At 38.8% G+C, this 12,084-nt stretch overlaps 1 protein-coding gene across 1 annotated transcript; it reads right to left on the bottom strand.

Moving 5' to 3' along the window:
• Positions 1–523: 523 nt before the first annotated feature.
• Positions 524–12,011, bottom strand: crbn (cereblon). The gene is made up of 11 exons (XM_067503544.1): positions 11,765–12,011; positions 11,370–11,482; positions 11,063–11,265; positions 10,655–10,804; positions 9,300–9,462; positions 8,551–8,613; positions 8,353–8,437; positions 7,726–7,841; positions 4,712–4,776; positions 3,278–3,409; positions 524–1,922 (listed from the first exon to the last, which is right to left on the bottom strand). The coding sequence occupies exons 1-11, from the start codon at positions 11,835–11,837 to the stop codon at positions 1,739–1,741; spliced, it is 1,347 nt and encodes a 448-aa protein (XP_067359645.1). The 5' UTR covers positions 11,838–12,011; the 3' UTR covers positions 524–1,738.
• Between the last annotated feature and the right edge of the window lie 73 nt (positions 12,012–12,084).

The following is a 12,084-nucleotide window of genomic DNA, read 5'->3' as shown; positions in this document are numbered from 1 at the left end:
AACACTGATTTATTTATAGTTTTTATATTTGTGGCATCAGGTCTTCTGGTTTCCCCTCCTATAACATAGAATGTGCACACATGCCCATCTTCTGCTGCCTTTGCAACGTGTTCAAGTGCCACTTGTTGGCCCAAACAAAGATGACATGGGCCGTCGCAGCAGTTGATCTTCTTGACTGCTGACTCTCTAACATCAGCTTGGTATGTCACAGCCTTCACCTGCTGACAGTGAACCCTGCATTCGATGCCCTGGGTGGAGTAACTCCAAGTCTCATGCTAGCTTGATTTTACAAAAGTTGAATATCACAGTTTTAAGAACACAACACATGTTAATTAGCAAGCTTTAAAAGGTGTTGATTGGGTTTGAAGTTGGCTAGCTGTTTCCAAAAACATTTTAATTTAAGGACGTACATCTATATAATCTAAACAGTTTCTTATTGCCTTCAATAACTCTGCTCACTGCTTTTTTTTAACAATTCTAAATGACATGAAATGTTTGGAGAAAATAAGACCCAGATTCCAAAGAGTGGAGCATAACTTATATTACACAACAAATGTCATAACTGCCTGTTATTTACAGATACATCTATACTAACATGAGCCAGCACTTTTCAACAAAATCACACGAAGTAAAATCCTGAAAACCGTGAATTTCAAACTAAAAAGAATCTTAAAAAACAATATAATGAAAATGTAATCAACACTTTCCCATTTACAATCTTTCATTCACTGATTTATCAAACTTATCAAAAGACACTGTAGGCACACCATTTTAACACTCCACACATCATAATCAAACTAAATGAAAGGTAAACACTCTGCCTCTCTATCCTTATTCGCTTTGACATTTGAAAAACAGTCTGAGGGAGGCACCAAGACTTCTCCAATAATCACTTTAGCATCCAAAGATAACATTTGAATCCTGAACCACATCATGTGACAAAACAGTGACCTTCAGTTGAATAAGAACACCAATTGTATCTACTATATTACACACTATGGATACTATCAGCTTAGTTTTTGCATTTAGTACACAAACTGTGATAATAAAAAGTTTCTCCACAGATGAAAGCATAAGTTATTCAATTTCCATTTTTTTTTTCATACAAAAATACATCCAACTTAATTCCAAGTTTTAAAATATTGCCTATCATGACTGATCTACACATACATCAGCTCGCTGTAATTGAAACAGCTTACTCCCCTGGTCTATAGCTGCTGTAATTACATCTAACAACACATCTGAGAAAATATCTGAGTGCAAACTCAATGTACTGCTTGTTCACTGGTTGGGTTAACAATTGATTAAAATGCAGCCTGTGATGTCTCTGTCTTCGCTGCATGCAGCAAATTATACATTAAGCATAGATTTGTTGTTTCTATGTGTCTGCAGTTACAAAGAAAACAGCTGGACATAGACAGTTTCAGGAGCTGCATGCTAGGATGTAAGCACAGGTACTGGAATCAATCTGTTACTCACCTTTTCTTTGTATCACACTGCCAAGACACAAGTCTTCACTGCCTTTAAATTTTAAGAACCACGAAAAGCAATCAGTTTCCACTGAAGTTCTCAGTTCTCTTAAGGTGCCATTTAAAGGCCAAGTGACCTTTTCACTTATATGAAAGATTTGCTATTACGGGTGACAGGCAATGTGTGATGCATTTATTACTCAAAGTAATTGCTGCCAGAGAGTGGCTGAAGATCCAGGCGTGGGGGGTTGTGGTCTGATGGCTCAAAATCACAGGCAGAAGAGATGAGAGCCCTCCCTTCCCTCTTCGCCCTCACCCTGAGGGATACGGGGGAGCATAGCCGAACGGGTCAAACCCCAGAAACGAGGGGGAGACAAGTCCTTCTTGGTGGCTGTGAACTTCCAACCCATGTGAGACGCACAATGTCTGCACTGAGCAATTGTCCAGGCATAACTGAAAGGAAAGGAAAAAGGAGATTTTTTTTAAACACCCACTTTAAAAAAAGTATTTTGTCTACAACAGTCAGTCAGAACATGTAAAATATTGAAAAATAAAGTTAACAACACAGATTATCTCAGCAAAATGGAACCTTTCATGGGGTGGGTTTTATTTAGCAGCAAATGTCAACTGGGTCTTGTGGGGTTTTCCCAGTATGCAGTGATCAGTGCCTAACAAAAGAGATCAAAGGAAGATAAACCGCTAACAGAATCTTAGAATTGTAAGGCTCACAGACGCATTTGGGGAGCAAAGGATAGCCTACCTCCACTTACCCCATAGAAGAGTTACTTTCGCACATACTGCTGAAAATATTTATGCTGCCCATGATCAACAGCTGCACTAACACACAGTGCCTCACAGCTTAATGTGTATGGAGCAGCATAGCCGCAGACAGTTCAGAGTGCCCAGGGACTGTCCATGGTAAAAGTATCTACACTGGGCATGTGAGCATCAGAACTGGACCATGGAAGAAGTTGGGGCAGTTGGAAGAAGGAACCACAAAGTATGATGAACATCTGGGAAAGAAACTAAACAAAACTTGGCAGCAGATGCTGAATGCACTTAAGCTTTTAAACACAACACTGCTTTACACTTAGAAGACGAGCTGTCAACTCAAACTCAATTTTTGGGCTGCAAATGAAAATGAACCAAGTATTCAACCGGGTTTAACAAGGTAAGAGTGAATACACCCTATGCCTATGGCCAGAGCTGCTTTGGTGGCAGGGGAGAACGTGAGTGACCAATACAGGTTTGTTATATTCTGCTCCTTTTTTCACAATAAACCAATAATTAAAAAAAATAACAATATCCCAATTCTCTTAAATCTATTAAAAGACAAACTTCTGCTACTGAGAGAATAATAAACTTCCCTCTATGATAGGAAATTAAAGCAGCCACTTCATTAATTGAGCAGCTTGATTTGATAGTGAGCCCTGTGGAGGGCACGACGCACCAGGTTCTCTTTACAGAACTCTGGTGCTATATAATGACCCCAGGCTAAATAAAAACATTAATAATGTGCAGGCCACACAACAAAGCCAAAGAATTTTAATTTAAGGCACTGGACAGTGTTACAGTTGCTTTCAACTGTACCAAATTGTATAGGTTTAAGACTTTGGATGCAAAATGTCAGATGTACAGTGACTTGAGAAAGTATCCAGCTCATGTGTAAAATTAAATCTACAACACAAAGTGTCAAAAAGTCAAGCCTTGCAAATTAGGGGTCAGCATCAATTTATTGTGTGTAATATATTTTGTGTAATTCACTAATCAGAAGTGTGAGGTAAATGCTGTGAGTTTGGTTGAGTTACCCTGGAAACCAGCTGTGGAGCGTTGATGGCCTGCCAACAAGGTTGAGGTTGTTAGCTTTGTAGACAGTCAGGGTTTCATGGACATAACCGTGAGGATTGACGTATGCAGCCATGGGGCCATACAGAGACAAGCTGCAGACAGAGACATGATGCAGGTGCAGCACTTCATCAGTACTGATCATAACTTCAAAAGTACCACATAGTAAAGCTGGATTTGATATACACTGTAAACTGGAGATGTAAAATTTGTAAAATGTAAATAATCTTTCATGACCATTATGGAGAGACATAATAATAATAATAATAATAATAATAATAATAATAATAATAATAATAATAATAATAATAATAATAATAATAATAATAATAATAACAACAACAACAACAACAACAACAACAACAACAACTGTCATTCCTCAAAATCTCAGATAAATTAAATCCACTGGACATGTTCTGCTTAGCATAAAATGGCAGGCAAAAAGTTAGCTACTAGTTAGCAATGAAAGAGTCAGATGTTAAAGAATTTGAGCCTTAAACAGAGAAGGCACAGGCATCCCTGAATGTAGTATTTATGAAATAAAATACACAACTGTAAGAGCTTTGATTGGAGAACGGAAATTAGTTTTCAACTTTTGTTTCAAGTGATTTATTGAGCCCAACAGGTCCTTGCAAATGGTAAAACCACATCTTCAAAATCATCAACTCCAAAAACTAAATTCTGACTCAACTTCTCAGAAAATCATTAACTTTACCTAAGTTCTGGCTTCGACATGAAAATGCTTTAGTTACATACATAGTTTTTTTTAGTCAGAGGAAATGTGCTTTAAAAAAAATAAAAAAATTATATTAAACTTATTATCACTTATTAACTCAGATGATCAGGATGTTTATCAGTCAACAGTTAATGCACCTTTCATAAAAGGTACTGTGAGCGTCTGGGCAATTTCATTGGTGTTGGGGGAAAAAAAGGGGGGGGAGGGGAAATGGGACAAACCCATTAGCCATTATCCATCATGGACATAAAATTATATTACATAACTGTGTGTCAGTGTGGGGCTGCAAGGCCGAGCCTCTCAAGTGCATTATGTAACTTGACTTAATACCTTAATACCATTTCTACGAAACGGCAAAAACTAAACGTTTTGTTTTTGTTTGTATCTCAGTAAACTATCCAGAACCAGAATCCAGAACTCAAAAATGTTAAAGTAACATTAAATTCGATTTTTAAATGATTGTTGCTGACCTCAGACTGCAATGTTCTCCCTTTTGTCAGGGATACAAATGAGTCCAACAATAAGTGTCATTTTCCCTGTGATTCATTATATTGAAAACCAATGGTAATAACAGAAACAAAATGTAAAATTACTGGTTTAAAAAAAACAAACATACAAACAAACAAACAAACATTAACTTGACTTAAAGACAAGTACTCACCTGAATATCTCATTTTTTGTAGTGATTTCCGTGTCCTGGCACTGCTTACAAAACAGTGATGTGCACTGAGGAGCAGCGATATTAAGGTGTTAATAAGATAGATACATGTCAGATGTGCTGTTCAGACTTTGTGAAGAAGCTATAATAATTCACCCAATTCCTTATGTTTATACAAACTTGTCAGATAACATGAGTTCAGTGAGGCTCTCCATTAAGGATTATTATCCTAAATCAGACAGGACGAGGAGAGCAGACAAAGGCCAGACACATTCAAGAAGCACTTCACACATCTGGTGAAGTCTTAAGAGTCTTAAGAGCTGTTAATGCAACAGTATCAATATAAACCAAATGACCTTTGTGTGTGTGCGCGCGCGTGCGTTTGTGACTATTTTCAGCCTACATTCTGTGACAAGTTATGACAGTGAACTTCCTTACCCGATAACACTCGTCATTTCTGTCATTATAAAATTTATATTTAAAGCTTAATGAACATTTTTACCTTACATTCCATATTAGTGCACCATAAAAAAAAATCTGTGAAGGGAGAGTGAAATAAATCCTTTAAATTGCAGACAACATTATTAACTGAACCCCTGTATGCAACAGTTCCTATTTTTCTGATGTGTTCATTGTAAATTAAGCCTGTTTTTAACCTATGGCCATACAGACACTGAAACTTTATTTATGTAGGATTCATCTCTAATTTACTATTCCACTGAGGAGGATGAATTACTGTTATCAGTGAAAGGAACTGCATCTCTCTCTTTTCCTCTAGTTGCTGAAACCCACGGCCTTAAAATGAATTGCCCTTAATTTAATGTAGATTAATGAGAAATAACATCATTTATTTTCTCATCAAACAGAAATATTTTTGTATAAGTTGTCCCCAGCTGTTCAACTGATCTCATCAACACGTATTTTATTCACAATAGAATGTAAACAATATATCAGATGTTGAAACTGACACATTTTTCCCTTTCATGGAAAATATTAGCTCATTTTAAATTGGATGGCAGCAACACATTTCAAAAACAGGGCGACATTTATGATTGTGTAGCATCCCCTCTTTTTTTAATAAATCTTCTGGGGAGTGAGGAGACCAGTTGCTGGAGTTTATGAGAGGAATTTTGTCCCATTCTTGTCTGATGCAGGATTCTAGCTGCTTTACAGTCCTCAACCTTTGTTACTGGATTTTGTGTTTTATGATGCACCAAATGTTTCCTATTGTTGAAAGGTCTGGACCTGTGATGCTATTGTGATGGATGCAGTATGTGGTTTTGCATTTCCTTGCTCAAATATGCAAGACCTTCCCTGAAAGAGAGATTCTCTGGATGGGAGCATATGTTGCTCTAAAACCTTTATGTACTCCTCAGCATTGATGGTGCCTTTCCAGATGTGTAAGCTGCCCACGTCATGTGGACTAATGCACCCCCATACCATCAGAGATACAGGCTTTTGAACTGTCTGCTGATAACAAGCTGAATGTTCCCTCTCCTCTTTAGTCAACAGGACAAAGGGTCCACGGTTTCCACAAACACATCCAAATTTTGATTCAACTGACCAGAGAACAGTTTCCTATTTTGCCTCAGACCATTATAAGGCGCATTGGCCCAGAGAACATGGCAGTGTTTCTGGATCGTGTGCACATATGCCTTATTCTTTGCATGATACACCTTTAACATCGTACACATCCAGTTTTGACATTCGGCCTTGTCCCTTGCTCAACATCTTTCTAAAATTGTTCCACGATACAGTTTGTCACAGATTGGTGAACCTCTGCCCATCTTTACATTTCAGAGGCTCTGTCTCTCTGAAATGCTCTTTTTACACACAGTCATGTTACTGACCCATTTTTTTTTTTTATTTGCAGTAATTACTTTTCCAGCCTTTTGTTGCCCTGTTCCAAGTTTTTTGAGATGTGTTGCTGCTATCAAATTCAAAATGAACTAATATTTTCCATTAAATGGTAAAACCTCTCAGTTTCAACATCTGATATGCTGTTTAGGTTCTATTGTGAATAAAATACGGGTTGATAAGATTCGTAAATCATTGCATTGTGTTTTTATTTCCGTTTTACACATTGTCCCAACTTTTTTGAATTGGGGTTGTATAATTGCCTTGCGAAATCAGGTTCGGGGACACCCCTAAACCCCAAAACCCTTTCTCTGGGTGCGTATTTCTTCATTCCGATCAGTGATCTTTTTAGATTTTTTTTTTTTTATGCCGCATCAGAAGTCACCATCACTTCTTACATTCCAGTGTAACATCTGTTTAAAATGCTAGTTGTAAATACATATTGACAATATTATGTTTTCCCCAATTAAGTCAGTGTAAGGTGATAAATGGATGAGTTTTAACTCTATCCTTCCTAAACAAAGATGTTAAACTTTGACCAGATAATAGTGTAAGTATAAAGGTTGAAGACCAAATTGTTTATCCTTACAAATGTGTGTCTGTAACAGACCTGGGCTGCTAGTGTGGTTAACACCAACCTAGAACAGCCTTGGCAAGTGAGGAAAAACTAGGACGACAGTGGGATTTGTCCTGTTTGTATTAAAATATGGTTACTGTCTACAACCTCTACACTGCCACAAAACTCTGTCTCAGATCAAATCTAACCCTTCGCACAACACATCACCAATAAATAAAAATGTATTATAAGGTTAAGGTATAGCATTATGGTCCCACTGATGAAAACATTTGATTCTGTTGTCAAAATCTAGAAAGCAGGAACAATAAGTCTAATAAGTCTCTGCTGCTGTGTGAATAAAAGATGTTTTGTTGATAAAATATCTGCTAAACTTACAAATTATATGTAATGCTCTGATGATGTATGGCGTAGTATATGTAAACTATTTTCCTACTAAAATTTACTGCAACAGAAACACTTACACAATAAAGTAAAACAATCAATCAGTTAATCAATCCACAAGAGAAACAATGGCCGAAACTTTCCGTATGTTCTGGCTGAGACACAGCATGCTGCAACCTCAGTAATGATAATGTTTCCTTACCCGGTCCATGATGTCCAGCTCACACCGAAGCCTCTGGATAGCACTGCCGATCTTTAAAAGCTGGAGCCGCAGAGCATCGTCTATGGGCAGACAGGCTGCCACTCTGTAGGAGAAGTCTGACAAAAACCAGACAGAGAAGATGGAACAGGGCATCAAAAGAAGGGACAAAAGAAACCACAGCAATATTGTGACGGCCCTTTGGCCCGTTGAGTTGTTTTTTGGTTTACTTGCAATTAGCTGGAGGTAGAGCCAATTATGGTTGTTGAGGGCACCTGGGCCCTGTGTCCTACTTCCTATAAAACCCTGGACTCCCTTGGAGACAAGCGGCTTGCCAGCTTGTTGGTTGGCATGCTCTTTGTTGCTCAACTTTTGCTTGCTTTGTAGTTTTGTCTTGTTATGTTACTTTATGTTCACACTCATCCATGCATGCACACATCACTGATGGGACTGATAAACCAGTGTTTTTGGTTGTTTATCCTTGGTTTTGCAATAATAAACTTCTTATTTTGACCATTACATTGTGTACTCCTCTTTTGTCATGGCTCTTGAGCCAGGTCATGACATATGAACAGGTGTATGCATGTATGTGACGGTAATCCGCCTGTAAAGATCTGAAAAAAGACTGACCTATGGCGTTCGTGGGGAGAGAGTCATCCTTCAGATTCTCGTCCCATTCATGGAGCTGTTTCTTCACTCTGCTCATGAGTGACTCCTGTGAGGTGAAAAACAGGAACAGAGATGATGTTGTTTACATGCACTTATATGTGGTGTTTCTGCATAAAGGAAAGCCAAAGCAGCGAGTACAGGCTGCCGTCCCATACTTACAGAGTCGTAGAGAGAGTAGACCCAGTGAGGCCATGGCGTCAGACTGGCACACTGAAACTTCCTCTGTGATAAACAGCACACTGACTATTAGTTAATTTAATTCATTCAGTTTGCCAAAAGTATGTGGAAAATCAACTTTGCCATTTTCCAAAACAGGTTGGAAGCACAACAGTCTAATGCAATTTTTTGCTGTGGCTTTAAAGGATGTTAGGCTGTAAATTAATCGTGCTATCACAGCAGGCTGATGTTAAAACCAACACTAAATCTTTTCCACTCATGTTTGATCTCTCTTTGTCTACCCCACAGACCTCCACATCAGCCAGACAAACTGCCCTAATGAATGATATATGTTTATTCATTTCAAAACATGTGTCCATCATGCTCTAAATTGGCATTTCTTTTTACAATGGCTGGTCAGCTAGGCATGCACAATATATTCTGTGGAGTTCTGGCCAGTCACATCAATATGGACAATATTTATTTCATCTACGTTTTGAAATGAGGAAATAAAACTAAGCAACAAACCAACCATAAGTAGAAAATATTCTGTGTTGGTTTAATGTCTGGATGGTATGGTATACTGGTAAATGAAGAAAAATATGTATAATTTGGTCCGTTTTTGTCAAGTTTTTTTTGCTAAATTTGATAACATATTCCTGTAATTTCTGTTTTGTATTCTAAAAGCAAATTACATTTTTGTTGCATTTCAAAATAAAGTACATTAAGTTTATGCCAATAGTGCATCTGACCTGTTGGTAGTTATTCCACCAGCACTGGGCCTGTTTGCAGTTCTGAGTCGGGGGTTTGGCAGAGAGGTGTATGTTGCGTCTGGACAGTGAAGTTAGCTGCACGGCAGAGAGGGGATTTGGAAGGACTCGTTCTGGAAGGATCTGCACTTTGGCTTGTCTGATCCTGTAGAAGCGAAACAGAATTTGGGAAAATGACAACCAAAGCCAAATGAAAGCGAGCTGATTAAACAAAAGTATGTTTGCTGAAGCTCATCAGGTGTGTGACAGGATGTTTGCAAATGATGATCACAAAACAGTGCTGCCGGATGATACGAGGAGTATTAGAAGTACATTGAAACATACATAAAGTATAACTTTTAGTAAATATCACCACATAATGACGAACTTTTGATTCCACTGAAGTGAGTGATACATAATATGCTAAACTTACTAGAGTGACTTACAGTAGAATGAGAGGTACAATGGTATTATGTCAAGCTATTTGTTTGGAAAAGATCAACGGCTTTCGGCTTGTCCCTTCTAGGGTCACCACAGTGGAACATGTTCAGCACGTTGATTTGGTATGTTTTTTACGCCAGACGCCCTTGCTGCTGCATCCATCTCATTTTTATACAGGCTCGGGGCCAGCACCAGGGTTGCCCTTGGTGGCTGGGTGGGATTCGAGCCTCCGGCCTTCTGCATCCCAACCCTATGCTCTACCACTGATCCACCAATCAAGCTATTTGTGTACATTATAGAACAATTATAGAAAGAAGGATATGAGTCTTAATGAAGTTTCAGTTAAGGAAAGCAAACCTCACTCATTTCCTGAGCAATGGAGAATAAAAGCAGACACAATTTATTATGACTACAACAACTATTAAATAGGCAACTTTTCTCCATAGATGTTTTCTACATATAACCTGCAACAAGAGAAAGCACAAAGAATGTGGTTTGCATTTTAAAATCAAAATAATTCCTAAAACAAACATACTGCAATACTGAACTCATCGTTTAAAGAAGTTAAGTATGTTTACAGTAGCAACAAATAATGATGTTTTCAGTTTGTCAAGATGACTGCATGAAGTGCTAGTCTGCCCTCTAGCTGTAAATGTTTGAACAAAGTCCAAATTTAATTTTTGGAACCATTAAATGAATACTGACACTAAAGCCATCACTACAAAGTAAGAAACGTGTGAAATATGACATTTTGAAGTTAGATAATAATTGCATAAGCTAAAAATCAGGTTTCCTATACCATCAGAATTAATCTTTGATAATTACATTCCCCATACTTTAGTTTGATGCATGACCACCAGTCCTGCAAAACCAGTGCAACTCCTGATTTCATGGTTTATGGGGCCATTGCAACTTACCCATCTGCTTGGGTTCTTATCTCATGGACTTTGAATCTTTGCCTCCCTACAGCTTTGACTTTGACTGTCTCAATGCCATATTCCTGCTCCTCCCGGTATGCATAGATTTCAGCAGTTGTCCCAAACTCGGGGTCCACTTCACCTGCTTCACTGGAGAAAAAAATCATTCCAAGAGGAATTCCAATTAGCATAGCACTGACGGGGGAACTTACAAATGGAGATGAAACCGATGTCATGGAAACCAAGTTATCTTTAATTCAACTTGGAATGGATCAAGCCCTAAAATTGCTTAATCCTACATTCCGCATATTGGAATTTGATAGCATCTTTTAGACATTAAATGATCATCAAAAGATTCAACCTTTAATCAACATCAGTGTGTACAGAGTCATATCCATAGAAGAGTACCTGTGTGCAAGCACAGCAAAGGTGCGGTCTCTCTGAATGACGCTTCTCATCATGCTAACCTCCTGCGGCCTGAACAGCTGCAGAGGCAGTGTCTGGCCTGGCACCAACATCACAGCTGTGTGTGGCAGCACAGGGATGGTCTGACAGCTGTCATCATCATGGACCGTACGGCCGTGAAACTCCTCCATGTCTGAGCCCAGGTACTGTCATGGCAGGAGTCAAAGTCAATACAAGAGCACAATAGCTGCTTTCTGAGCAAACATACAAAGAGAAAATCTGTGCAGAAGAAAAGAGTGGCAGTACTCACAGCATGTGATGTGGGAAGGCTGGGGTCAAAGGTGATGATGTTGGGATTGTCTGCCTCATCACTATCTCGGTCTTCAGTCTCCATGTCATCTTCCTCCTCCTCTTCCTCATTGTCTATCATGGCACAGCAAGAACGCAAAGACATGAACCCCAAAGAAGAAAACATTAGCTGACCGAGTAGCTCCTAAACATAAACAATACACAGTTGCAACTCTATCCGCCAAAAATGTGACTTGTAGTAAAAAGAAAGTGAAAGCATAACATTTTAGAAGGTGATAGTCAGGCTGTGATCTCTGACAGTGGCCTGCTGTGCACACAAGCTCGCTAGTTGTTAGCTGAACGGAAACGCTTAGCTGGCGAAACGCTGAGCAGTGTTTTAAAGAGTTTCAGTTTTACCTGGTAAAGGCTGTAACTGGTTCCCCATGTTATCGTTGATGTTATCTTCACCTCCACCCCTGTCGTCAGCCATATCCTTGTGTTTACAATACTCGGTTCTTCTTCTACGGCGTCTTCAGTGCGTAGCATTGAGTTGGTTCCCCATAGTGATGGGAGGTCCGGCTCTTTTCAAAGAGTCAGCTCGTTTGGGTCGGCTCCCTTAAAAGAACCGGTTCTTACAGCTCCTAAATGCTTCCTAATTCAATATCACTCAGAGCCTTATATTTTAGCCTAATTTGGAGAGTAGTAGTTGGCTATTATGAATGGTTTGTGTGTAGGTA

This window comes from Channa argus, chromosome 5, assembly GCF_033026475.1.
Source record: "Channa argus isolate prfri chromosome 5, Channa argus male v1.0, whole genome shotgun sequence".
Taxonomy (NCBI): Eukaryota; Metazoa; Chordata; class Actinopteri; order Anabantiformes; family Channidae; genus Channa; species Channa argus.
Note: the sequence above shows the minus strand (reverse complement) of the source record. Positions and strands in the feature narration are given on the sequence as shown.

Coding starts and splice junctions, on each gene's coding strand:
- crbn (XM_067503544.1), bottom strand. CDS start 11,837: ATGGCTGACGACAGGGGTGGAGGTGAAGATAACATCAACGATAACATG. Junction 11,266..11,369: donor GCCTTCCCACATCACATGCT/GTGAGTACTGCC, acceptor CTGCCATGACAG/TACCTGGGCTCAGACATGGA. Junction 8,438..8,550: donor TCTACTCTCTCTACGACTCT/GTAAGTATGGGA, acceptor TTCACCTCACAG/GAGTCACTCATGAGCAGAGT.